Source organism: Haliotis rubra, unplaced genomic scaffold (assembly GCF_003918875.1).
Source record: "Haliotis rubra isolate DU_JTF1 unplaced genomic scaffold, ASM391887v1 Scf124, whole genome shotgun sequence".
Taxonomy (NCBI): Eukaryota; Metazoa; Mollusca; class Gastropoda; order Lepetellida; family Haliotidae; genus Haliotis; species Haliotis rubra.
Window position 1 is genome coordinate 1,589,340 of NW_025765159.1, and position 13,674 is coordinate 1,603,013.

The following is a 13,674-nucleotide window of genomic DNA, read 5'->3' on the forward strand; positions in this document are numbered from 1 at the left end:
TCCCCTGGAGGAAGGGAGGGTGGGTCATCAATATTGCACATAAAAATAAAAAAATATATATGCTAAAATAGAAGGAAAGACGGGGGAAGGTGTCATTGATTTTGTGCGACATGTAGGTGGGGGTGGGAGTGTCGTTCGCTTTGCTTCTCCATAAAAATCATCAAGCACCCCCCACCCACCCCATAAATTATGAACGGTCCCTAATTTCTTATAACTTTTTAGAATTCCTGTTTTTGTAGAGACATTGGCATTGACTATATTGCAATTGAAATGAAAGAGATGATGTGTTGATCAAAATAAACAATTACACCACACTGCCTGATATTAAGATAAAATCAGTATTCTTCTGTGCTACACGATGCGAATGTCATGAGAAAATATCAATAGTATGTAATGTTCCTAGCACTGGGGATGACTATGACACTCTGTGACCACGCACTTGGCTTTCGTCCTGATGCCAATTTCGTCCTTTGTGTAACACATTAATTACAGATGGTATTTTACTACCGCTTCTTGTAGTTATATTTGTGAGACAGCCACTCGTTAGACAATTCTCATCTTTCGTTCCATTCGTCACACCTCGCTCCTAACCTGCAAGAAGGCACCCTCGAAGATCCGGGTTAGAATTAATGTGTAGTAACCCATGCTTGTCGTAAGAGTCGACTAACGGGATCGGGTGGTCAGGCTCGCTGACTTAGTTGACACATGTCATCGTATCCCAGTTGCGTACATTGATGCTCATGATGTCGATCACTAGATTGTCTGGTCTTAACAGACCGCTGCTGGAATATTGCAGAGTGCGGCGTAAAACTAACCTCAGACACTCACTGCAAGAGTGTTCACTGATGGGAGGTGGTGTCTACTGAAAGGAGGGGGTGTTCACTGAGGGGAGGTGGTGTCCACTGAAGTAGGGGGTGTTCACTGAGGGGAGGTGGTGTCTACTGAAAGGAAGGGGTGTTCACTGATTGGAGGTGGTGTCTACTGAAAGGAAGGGGTGTTCACTGATGGGAGGTGGTGTCTACTGAAAGGAGGGGGTGTTCGCTGATGGAAGGTGGTCTCTACTGAAAGGAGGGGGTGTTCACTGAGGGGAGGTGGTGTCCACTGAAGTAGGGGGTGTTCACTGAGGGGAGGTGGTGTCCACTGAAGTAGAGGGGAATCCATTTATAAGAGAGTTTGTTCACTGAAGGTGTGTGTGTGTGTGTGTGTGTGTGTGTGTGTGTGTGTGTGTGTCCATAAATATAAAATTAAGTTTATGTTCTTCTTCCACCGATTATTTACAGACCGCCGCCATATAGCTGGATTATTGCTTCTCGCACCGTTAAAAAAACAAACATCCAAACAGCAACTACTAGAGCTACAACAAGTACTACTACTACTACTACTACTACTACTACCACCAGTACCGTCACAAAATTTATATATACATCAGTCTTCCAATCTGTAAATATTAATAATCAAATTACTCATATATAATATGATGGGAATTAAATAACAGTTCTTTGACAACTTCTTCCTCTATTAGGTGATATTGACTTTTATCATTCAAATATATGTTATTGACAATCAATCGGATTGTTGAAATTGTTGAATTGTTCCATTTCAAGCGTACAGTTTGATCAACATATCAGTACAAACCAGCGGTAAAACCTTCAATAATTTTGTCCGCAGGTGAATTCTTTCTCACAGTGACGAACCCACTGATAACCATATTTAACAGAAGCACAAACAAAACTAGTGCCATTGATAGGTAATTCAATCTGTCAGCCACTCTGTCTCGTGTCTGTCGTATCGATTCCGTTTGTACTTCCGGGTCACGTGACACTGAATCCATTTCATTTTCCCGGATCTTGACAATTAAGATAATGAGGGCAAACAGCACCTGACAACCAAGCGAGAGACACACGCACGACAGCATTAAGTAGTAAAAGTCCAGATAGCCTGGGCCTACAGTCAGAATAATCCTCAGCTGGGAAATGTTGGCAGCAACGAGAGCTAGGTCAAGCATATTCTGGACGGTGGTCCTCCGAACTCCAAACTCGTTTACTGGCCCAGCTTTGGTAACCTACAATTAGAAAAGTCTGATTAGAAATGATTGATACCTTTGTCTGTTTCTTTCCATTTGTTTGTTGTTTGGCACCGCATTTCACGTATTCCAGATGAGACGTTAGCGTGTACATAAACGAGTGTGGAAAAGCAGTAAGCGAAATAGCCACTGGCCAGCGGGCCAGTGGCTAGTAAAACGCCAGTCGGGCCAGTAAATATTTATGGTCACTTTTTCATGGTGTCATTTTGTAAATATATCACTCTTTCTGACTTGTTAAGTTAATACACTTTTAAATCATGCAAGGTTATGACCTGATAAGATGTTCATCATATTAGCAGCTTAAGATGAAACCCATGTCATGCCGACAATATCTTATTCTCATCTATTTTTGTAATCTTTTGCATAGTTTCTACGTTCATACTGCGGGTTAGTGAAATTTTGTGTGGTCTAGTGAGGTGAGGTGAAATTGGGTTTAACGTCGTGCTTGAGAATATTTCGCTCATATGACGACGTGTATGTGTATGTGCGCCTGCTTGTACTAGCCCAGACTTAAGCTGGTTTTATAGCGCTAGCCCATTGAGATACCATGCCGCAGTGAGGCAAAAATACCCCACTCATTATACTGACTCCGAGTCGACCAGTCCTTAATGTACCCATTAACGCAGAGCGCCAGGCAGGGACCAACAAGTACCATATTTTAACGTCCTTTTGGTTTTGACGCGGTCGGGGATCGAACCCGCGACCTTTCGCTCTCCGGGCGGAAGCTCTAACCACTACACCACGGAGGCGGTCTGTGTGGTCTAGTAGCTTTCAAGCACAGCTAGCCGGATTGTCTAGCAAACTTTGGAAGCTATTTCGCACATTGTGGACGAGTGATTGATATAGTGGGCCGCGGTAGGCAGGCACACAATCAGCAAAGTCACCGAACCGATACATGAATTCGCCCTTTACCACAAACGCAGATGTATGGGACCTATATTCTTACACAGAGCCCCCAAGGTAAGGAATGATTTAATAAAAACAAATAAATAATAATAATTTAAAAAAAAATAATTTAAAAAAAGAAGTAAAACCAAATAAACCAAGCGAACTGAAAATAAAATAAAATGGAATAAAACGACCCCAACATAAGCCCGAAAAAACAATATAAAAACGAATATAATCACGCCCCAACAGCGATCATAAACCCAGTCTTCAGAAATGACTTAAACACTCATAATATACGGTTAGCTATAAATGACTGACTGAGTTTGGTTTTACGCAGCTTTTAGCAATATTCCAGCAACATCACGGTGGGGGACACCAGAAATGGGCTTCACACATTGTGCCCATGTGGGGATTCGAACCCGGGTCTTCGGCGTGACGAGCCAACGCTTTAACCATTAGGGTACCCCCTCGGCCCCAGCTATAAATGAAGGAACATTGTGTAGAGGGAGTTTTAAATGACTCGACGATGAACGGTGACTGTTTCTCTGCAAGAAAGTTTCGTGTTTGTCGTTTTTACCGGTATACTTTAAGTCCCGAAAAATCAGGTACTGATTTCCAAAGTGGAACATTCCAAACAGTCAGAGCCGCATGAAATATATACATGTTCTTGAAAAATGACTGAAAGACCTAGTTGCTTTATATATGACTATGAGTATATGAAGACGCATGTACTCACCAGGTTCCCGTCCGGTTCGTCGGCTTCCGGATCCTCGTCATCCTGGATGGTGAATGATGTATCATCTCTTTCTGGTTGGCTGCACATAAAGAGTGAGTGAGTGAGTGTGGTTTTGACCCCGGGGGACACCAGAAATTAGCTTGACACATTGTGCCCATGTGGGGAATCGGGCCTGATGGCGAGCGAACCCTTAAACCATTAGGCTACCCCCACCACCCAAAGACAGAGAGAACAAGTTTAAGTGGTGAGTGATCTAGCTTAGTGGATGGTGCGTTAGCTGGTCACGGGAACAAGACTGGTTCTGATTTCGGAACAGGTTGACGTGAAATGTCGGACAGGTTGGCGTGAAATGGCTGGCATGTTGACGTTAAATGGCGGACAGGTTGGCGTGAAATGGCGGACAGGTTGGCGTGAAATGGGAGTGAGTGGTGTCGTTGGGTTTTATGATAGGAGCCTTTTTGAACAGCACTTTTGTAATAGCACAGGATGGCAGCTCAGTGAGTGAGTGAGTTTAGTTTTACGCTGCACCCAGAAATATTTCAGCTAAATGGCGGCGAAGATCGAGTCCGGACCGGACAATCAGGTGATCAACAGCATGAGCATCGATCTACGGAATCGGGATACGATGACATATGTCAACCAAGTCAGTGAGCTTGACCACCCGATCCTGTTAGTCGCCTCTTACGGCAAGCATGGGTTACTGAAGATCAATTTTAACCAAGATCTTCACGGGTCGACTAGCAGCTTCATGTGGGAGGAAAGCCCGAAGCACGCATTAGATGCTTACCACTTCAGTGAAACCCTAAAGCCCCCGTATGGTAAATACGCACCTAGATACATGATCGGAGCGTACCGGGAGTCGAACCCATGACTGAAGGTTCTTGGTCTGTCCGAAGGGACACAACCTTGCACAGTGACTTGTGAAAAACAGGCACTTAATTTAAACGGGGACTGTAGTATGTCCACTGTAACATGATTTTATGGACAGAGTTTCTTCCCTTAGTTGTGCCAGAATTCTGTGATCTTGGTATTGAGTCCTGATTATGTTTTTAAGGGTTTTCGTCACCATGCCTGTGCTGAAGCGTTTCACTAAAGTGACATAAACTCAACTCACTAAAATCAACTTTGTTCTCTCTGTGTGTGTGTGTGTGTGTGTGTGTGTGTGCGTGAGCCACAAATTTGGCGAAAACCAATGATGTACTTCCGGTGAAGGTGAATACACGTCCATATACTATATATCCACCAGTGGTACACTGTCTACGTTCACAAGTAGGTCAAGAGTTAACTTCCAAATCCACAATATGTTTCGAGACGGCTACCGGAAGTTGAGGTCAATCCTGCATACAGACAGGCATGTATCGCGGACAAGGCCACGTGCAGATGCTTCTTGGAATTGTCTAGACTTTGATTTCACTCGAGAGCCTTGAACTAACCAATTACGTCTGACAGATTTCGGTACTAGGCACGCTTAATTACGTTTTACATAAACTCACTGTGAAAGTATATGTAGACTACAGATGTTCCCAGAAAGAGCAGAAATTGTACGCCTTGCCACGATTTCATATCTGTTTAAAGTCAATATCCGAGTATACCTCTGTCCATCACCATGCCGTTGGGTGTATAGCGACATGCACGTTGTGTACGTGCATTGTGATCTACATGATCTGGGAGACCCTCATTTATTTGTCAGTCAGTGTAACGATGTGCATGAATGTGCGTGCATGCGTGCTTGTACTTATTAAGAAAAGCGCCGGCTATTAATAACGCTAGTACCCCACAGAGATACAATGCCATTGATACAGCACTCTGACACACTATACTGACTTGGAACAAACACTTTGAAGAGACAGCCTCTGGGTGATATATACAGTGAGTGCGTGACACTTACCATTCGGAGGCACGAGGACTTGCGACCTCCAGCACTGCAGAATCTTTGGGGGTCATTTCCAATTCTTCCTGGGATGGTGCCATTGTCTGTGATCACCAAAAACGTATTCTTCAGACTGACGCCTCTACAAGGTACCACAGGCACATTTAGGATCAGCTACGTGGAACTTTTTGTCGCTTCTTGGTCAGAACTGATATTTTCTTGACCCTGAGAATTTTGATTAAATCAGATCTGTAGAAAACAGCTGAAACCAGTCTTGACGATGAGCTAGGCTGCCACAGATCGTGGAGATGGTGCCTTGTAGCTATTGGTTTCAGCACCACTCACATCCAACCACACTTGTTGCTGGGTGGATTATGGCTCTTCCATCAGTAAACTCTGGGTATTTATCAACTCCAAGTTAGAGGAAGTCCCCAGGCCTCTACGCCACTAGCCAACACCCACGTGTAAGTTACATATAAGGAAATATTACTCCTATGAATTTCAAATATAGACGTCTAAGCATACTTAATTTCTTTGAAGATGAGTCACAGGGAAACTGGGACAGCAGATTCGAGACCGCATCCGTCAAGGATGTGACATAGAATGTTTAGTTCACCACTCGGCATGTGTAGTCCTTCTAGCCAGGGGATCGGTGGGGTAGCATCGTGGTTCAAACGTTCGCTCTTCACGCCTAGGACCCAGGTTCGACTCCTTACATTGGTACAATGTGTGGCGCCCATTTCTGGTGTCCCCTGCCGTAATATTACTGGAATATTGCTAAAAGTGGCGTACAACCATACTAATTCACTCACCTTCTAGCCAGTTAAAACTGGTTGGATCCATACTTGTCGTGTGAGGCGTGATGTCATGGCATCCCAGAGATCTATGTCATGATGTGTCGATTATTAACAAAACGATCGTACACCTCAATATTAATGGGGCGGTGGTGTAGTCTAGTGGTTCAAGCGTTCGTTCGTGACGCCGAAGACTCGGGTTCGATTCCCCTCATGGGTACAGCGTGTGAAGTCCATTTCTGGTTTGCCCCGCTGTGAAATTGCTGGAATAGTGCTAAAAGTGGCGTAAAAATCACTCACTGAAATATTATTGTATTAACGAGTATGGAGTGAGTTTGTGTTATCATAAGAAATGACATGACACCTCATGGCGTCCACTTGCTAGCTACTGCGAGGCAACGCACCCGATACAAATCTCACGATACCACATTTTCTGTGTATATTTTCTTATACTCGCATTTTAAAACTTTTAAGATCTTTTCACAGAATAATTTTGATATAGTAAAGTAGCTTGTTTACAATGATAAGGCATCCCATTGGCCAAATTTACAAAGGGACAATGCTACAGGGTTACATACGCCTTAGACTTGTCACTTCAGTGTGGTGTGTGACCGCCACTGAATTCCCGACAGCCTGACACTGCCATCCCGTGGAATCAACCACGACTGCATTGGATGTCTGAGGGTGTTATTCCAATCCAACAACGGGTCCTGCAATGTGTAACTTCTTACAACGTCTATTGTGGATGGACCCAAGAAGATCCGGGTTAGAATTGGTCTTCAGTAACCCATGCTTGTCGTAAGAGGCGACTAACGGGATTGGGTGGTAAAGCTCGCTAACTTGGTTGACACATGTCATCGTATCCCAATTGCATAGTTCGATGCTCATGCTGTTGATCAGTTGATTGTATGATCGAGACTCGATTATTTACAGACCGCCGCCGTATAGCTGGAGTATTGCTGAGTGCGGCGTAAAAGTGAACTCGCTCACTATTGTAGATGCATTCGTCACCACTCGCTATTTTCCGTCACTCGGCTGACGACATTCCGTTATGGAACAGAACGTTGCGTGCAAAATTAAACAAAAGAATCAGAAAGCGCGTATGACTTCAAGTACCTCGGTCAAAGAATATTTCAGAAATAATTTTGACTTAACACAAGCCCTTTGTCTTAACGCATACCCAAGATACATAGGCCTGATGTGTTTTACGGAGGAGTTGACAATTCTTTCAGCTATTTGTTCGTTTGCGCTTAAGGACCGCCTCCGTGGTGTAGTGGTTAGAGCGTCCGCCCGGGGAGCGGAAGGTTGCGGGTTCGATCCCCGACCGCGTCATACCAAAAGACGTTAAAATGTGGTACTTGTTGGTCCCTGCCTGGCGCTCGGCATTAATGGGTACAGTATCATATGTCTGAGTGGGGTATTCATGCTTCACTGCGACACATACATACACATACACATACACACGCATGCACGTCGTCATATGAGCTATATATTCTCAAGCACGACGTCAACCCAATTTCACCTCACCTCACCTCATTTGCGCTTAAACGCGGTCCAGTTAAAAAATATACACGAAATAAACCAAAAAGTGTGGTCGGGTTTTACCATGTTCAATGGAATGAGAAAATTATGCAGGAAGTGTTTAGAATGTAGGCTAATACATGATCTTAACATGTTAAGAGTGTCCTTAAATACCAAACGTAGGACATTAATTTGGTGTGTTCTAGGTTAATACGTTAAGGGTCTAAACACATAAAAATTACTATCGTATCACAGGTTAAACACAACGTCTCTTTAATCTAAAGTGCCTATGAGTGAGTGGGTTTAATTTTAGGCTGCTTTCTCCATGTGGAGAATCGAACCAGGGTTTTCAGCGTGATGAACGAACGCTTTAACCACCTGGCTACCTAACTGCCCGCAAGTGCCTATTGTTATGAGAGTGGGTTTTTTTTGTAATTTGTAAAATCATTGATTAAGTGATAGGTATTTTTGGTCACAATGTTTAAAGTTTTGAGTATGGGTTGCGCCTCACATCTTGCATCAGGAATGGTCAATGGTATAGTATTTGTTTAGTGGTAGGCCTTTTGAGGTAGCGCTCCACAGTTGCCTCCCTTGGCTTTATTTCTGTTTTGACCGGTCGTACGTTCAACATGTTTCGCGAAAGTTCTCAAAGAATGTTCGTCTCTTCGTCAATATACATAAAGACTGGTTGTTGTGTTGTGCGAGACGGGGAATCACACACGGAATTACACGGGTCTTTTCATATCCCTGGATTTGTGTACATCTTTCTGCCGTCACCTGCCTACCGTCGTCGTCTGTCTGCAATCATCTGTGCGAGCCAGAATGCTCCCATTGTAACTACCTTCAATAAGAATATCTGCTCTCATTGTAAATGCCAAGCACAGGTTGTAGTAACGCTAGGGTCCGTTATCATAGATATGCTGTCACTGACGGGGTCTTAGGTCTTTATAAAAGACCCCGTCAGTGACAGCATATACCTTGATGGAAGTTTTTAGCGTTACCAGCCCCAGTGACGCCAAGACTCAGGTGACTCATATTTGTGACCCATTACTTTGAACTAGAAATGTATTGTGATTCATTGTAGCTTGCTTATTGTTTGTTCAATATATTATTGAATATTTTAGACTTGTCTGTGTTATATTTTGCTGGTTCAAAGGGGACTCTTAAACCTTTTGTCACGACAATTATTTAAAGGTCACATGCAACTTAAAACACAACTTTGAAGATTCTGATACCTTTCGGTGTGGACTTACGGAAACAAATCATCAAATATGCAAATTCAACTTATAATGTTGAAAAATAACGCGATGAAAAAGAACATGCGAAATCATGGTTCAAACGATCACTAATTTTCCCTCAGTGCTTGGGGGAACTGAAGTGGTTTCAACAGCTGGGCTGCGCTCCTAGCACATGTGCAGTGAAATAAGTTCGAGCAGTTTGGAAGCGGGTTGTCCGGGGGAATACTCGGTGAAGGCTTTGGTGTGAGCTATTTTCCTAATGCTTTGTTGATATTTCACAGGCGCGAGGTTTTTATATCTTATTACGGTAGATTACCGATTTAACTGTTCATATAATTTCATTTGTCTATTTCACCACATGTTCTTCTTACCGAGTCACTTTCTCAGTTCGATACTTAAAAGCAATGTCATTATTTAGCGTTGACAGAATTTCTAACTGTGATATGGATATGTCGTCACAGACAAAACTCAGTGTGTTTTATTGACACCTATCTGTCTACCCATCTGCTAATGACAATATTCAATACACAACTTCGATCATTGACCACATGCAATTTGAACTTAAAACCTATCAGACTATACACCATAAACAAAACACATTGATTTATGGCCCGTGTACGGTCTCATTATGTAATTACACAGACATGCAGGTGTGATACTTGAACACATGACATGTTATGATGCCTGTTGATTGCCAAATGTTATACACCAAAAATGAGCATGCATTTACAAAACCCAACATCTCTATATATACACACACAATGAGCCGTGAGGGAATCGGCAAATGAACCAGCCGTTACACTTGAGTGCACACCCACCGGCTCTGACTGGGTTCGGTATCGCGGCTGCTTTGTTTCTAGGGAAGTAAACCCACCTACAACATATTGCACTTTTGATTTGCGATTGTATGCTTATAATTTTGTTTATATGTTTTTTCATAATCAGCAATGTATATTATGTGTCATGAATAAGTGATAATTGTGTTTTAATTATGTTTGATTTTTCGGTTGCATGTGACCTTTAACCGTAACACTATGAATGCGTTATCCGAATAAATTCAATAAACTTAACGTGCTTATGACACAGCGCACTACTTGACCTTTGGGACACTTGTATGAATTCTCTGAAAGGGCCATGTGAGGGAAGACCAAAGGATTTATTCAGGTTACTGTTGTTATTGCTTCCTTGTAAAAGCCAAGCAGTTACTTCCATTCCGGAAGTGACATCATATATTCACACCCCATTTCCTGAACAAAGTGGGTCAATTTTTAAGTTGAGAATGAACAAGGTTACACCATTCAACAATCATTATGAACTTTCATATACATTTATATTTTACCAATATATAGTGTATATATAACCTGCATTGCACAATATCATAATAATAAGTAAAGTAATTTATTGAATGACCTATAACTGCATATATATGGTATCTAAATTGATCAACTTTTGAGCAGTCAGTATTTCTATTTATTTAATTAAAATCACACTTTTGCTATATAATGTCTAATATGCAGACTCAGTACTGGAGTGGTGGGGTAGCCTAGTGGTTGAAGTGTCCGCTTGTCATACTGAAGACCCAGGTTTGATTCCCCACATAGGTACAATGTGTCAAGCCCATTTCTGATGTCCCCATTGCTGTAAAAATGCAAAATGCAGCTTAAAACCATACTCATTCAATACTGTAGTTCTCTTGTAGTCACGTTAGAAGGATGGTAATGACAGCATGATGGGCATGTCTTGTACTGACTAACTGACTGACTGAGTTTGGTTTTACGCCGCTTTTAGCAATATTCCCGCAACATCACGGCGGGGGACACCAGAAATGGGCTTCACACGTTGTACCCATGTGGGGATTCGAACGTGGGTCTTCGGCGTGACGAACTAACGCTTTAACCATTAGGCTACCCCACCGCCCTGGCATGTTTTGTAAGGGAAATATAAACACTCATAAAAGAACCACAGAACCAGAATGTATATCAGTATATATAATTTTATAACAAAATAAGTGATTGAAAACATAAATGTACTTATGAAATAACAAATTACTAATAACTCTCTTTTAACGTAGTGATTTAAACACAGATCAATCAAATTTAATAATGTGAGTGACAACATTATGTGACACTTGGGAATTCTGTGCCAGTCAATAGCAAAATCACATACAGGAGCATGGAGGTGTGGTTCCGCAGCTGGCATTCATATCTGCAGAATTGCTGATTACCACCCCCATTTGGGAAAGATTTCCCTTGCCCTTTCTGGCAAACTTGATGGGAGGAGAAGTATAATGACGAACCTTCACTGTGTTGTGTGTATCACTTATGTCGGTGTTATTACCCATCAGTCTGCAGATGCCATGGTTGATGAGAGACAAAGTGTTATGCTGTATACACAAGAAAATGTGTACAGTGATGCATGTTGACAGAGAGGGTGTTGACAATAGATACGTTTCACATCATTTGTGCTTTTTGTCTTGGTGGAGTAGCACTACCCTGTTGTGCCTTAGCCTCGATGTAGATTCTGTACTTTAGACTTGGTGATGCAGGAATACCCTCTGTAAAAAAAATTGTTTGGGAAACAATGATGTGTTTGTGAGACAATGATATATTTATGAGACACTGAAGTGTTTCTGAGACAGTGGTATATTTGTGAGACAATGAAGTGTTTGTGAGACAATGAAGTGTTTCTGAGACAGTGGTATATTTGTGAGACAATGAAGTGTTTGTGAGACAATGATGTGTTTGTGAGACAATGATATACCTGTGAGACAATGATGTGTTTGTGAGACAATCATGTGTTTCTAAGACAATGACATATCTGTGAGACACTGATGTGTTTGAGAGACAATGAAGTGTTTGTGAGACAATGATATATTTGTGAGACAATGAAGTGTTTGTGAGACAATGATATATCTGTGAGACACTGATGTGTTTGAGAGACAATGAAGTGTTTGTGAGACAATGACATATATCTGTGAGACACTGATGTGTTTGAGAGACAATGAAGTGTTTGTGAGACAATGATGTGCTTGTGAGACAATGTTATATTTGTGAGACACTGATGTGTTTGAGAGACAATGAAGTGTTTGTGAGACAATGATGTGCTTGTGAGACAATGTTATATTTGTGAGACAATGATATACCTGTGAGACAATGATGCATCGCGACCCACTCCATTCGTGTCCAACTCGTGTTATTCCGGGACATGCCGAATAGCGAGGTTACGGAAAGGGACGAGTGGTGATGAATGTGTGTACGGACAGGAGCTATACTGGCAACGAATGTCTCCTTGCAGGTTACGGAAAATGGCGAGTGGGGACGAATTGTTTGAACAATATAACGATCTCGTCGCGGCTTTCTGATTATTACGAGTTGACGTAAACATGTGATCACGCGTAAATTATTCAGTGTACTGAATAATAGTTTAGCGTTTAGCAACAGAGACCATATAATTAGATTAGAAGCTTTTTTGGTAGCTTCTTGATTTGGCAGACAAAACCTGTTGTCTTTTAACAAGATATAAGAGTATAAAACCACCCCGAACTTGGTTAAGCGATACAAATTGTGATTAATGCATATGCTTGTTTTGTTTCTATCGGAATAGTGTACTATTTATAACCAAATCATCCAAAGGCTGGCTATCCGTCTCACAGTCCCTCCTGACCAACCGGCTTCCTGCATGCAATGCTGAGGCCCAAAATGAAGCAAGTCTAGATTTCCCCAGGTTCTTTACCTCCAATCTTACTGAGACTCCTTTTCAATTTATTGTTTCTATCAAACTGATATACATTGAGAAATGGGGTGTGCACAATGTTGAGAAAAGGAGGGTGCACATTTCATTTTCACCCGAGTTTCAATGGTCATGTAATAAACTTTCAGGGCAAAAGGGGGGTGGGGGTGCGCACCCCTGCACCATCCCTTGTGGATCCGCCTATGTAATCACAGATTTCCAATTGAAGTTGGATAAATGGATATATATGTATTAAGGGTATAGAAGCTGTACATTATGTAATTTAGATGTCTGTGACGAATTCCACTTTCTACTTCGCTGTCCATTACTCTCTTCTCACCGTCAAACCTATCTACGTGAATATTACTACTCAAATCCAACTGTTGCCAAATTTGTCCATCTTATGCATCACGAACTGTGCCAATTATAATCCAATTATACTAAAATTAGCAAAATTTGTACAAGAATGTTTGTGTCTTTTTTAAATCTCACTGTATGTTCTCTATATCATTTTGTGTGATTTTTATGAGAATAAACTTCTGTTCTGTTCAGTTTTTTGTTGAGCGTTGGGTGATTGAGTGTCTGATCAAAACCAGGTTAAAACATTTCAGACGGTTCTCTCACTCGCTAATTTTACGCCGCACCCAGCAATATTACGTCTATATAGCGGCGGTCAGTGAATAATCGAGTCTGGACCAGATAATCCAGTGACGGCATGAGCATCGATCTACGCATTTGGGGTACCATGACATGTGTCAACCAAGTCAGCGGGCCTGACCACCCGTTCCCGTTAGTCGCCTCTTACGACAAGAATA

General features: G+C 42.0%; 1 protein-coding gene across 1 annotated transcript; it reads right to left on the reverse strand.

Moving 5' to 3' along the window:
- Nucleotides 1-1,510: 1,510 nt before the first annotated feature.
- Nucleotides 1,511-6,124, reverse strand: LOC124266225 (ninjurin-1-like). The gene is made up of 3 exons (XM_046701038.1): nt 5,596-6,124; nt 3,708-3,786; nt 1,511-2,062 (listed from the first exon to the last, which is right to left on the reverse strand). The coding sequence occupies exons 1-3, from the start codon at nt 5,676-5,678 to the stop codon at nt 1,625-1,627; spliced, it is 600 nt and encodes a 199-aa protein (XP_046556994.1). The 5' UTR covers nt 5,679-6,124; the 3' UTR covers nt 1,511-1,624.
- Nucleotides 6,125-13,674: the final 7,550 nt, after the last annotated feature.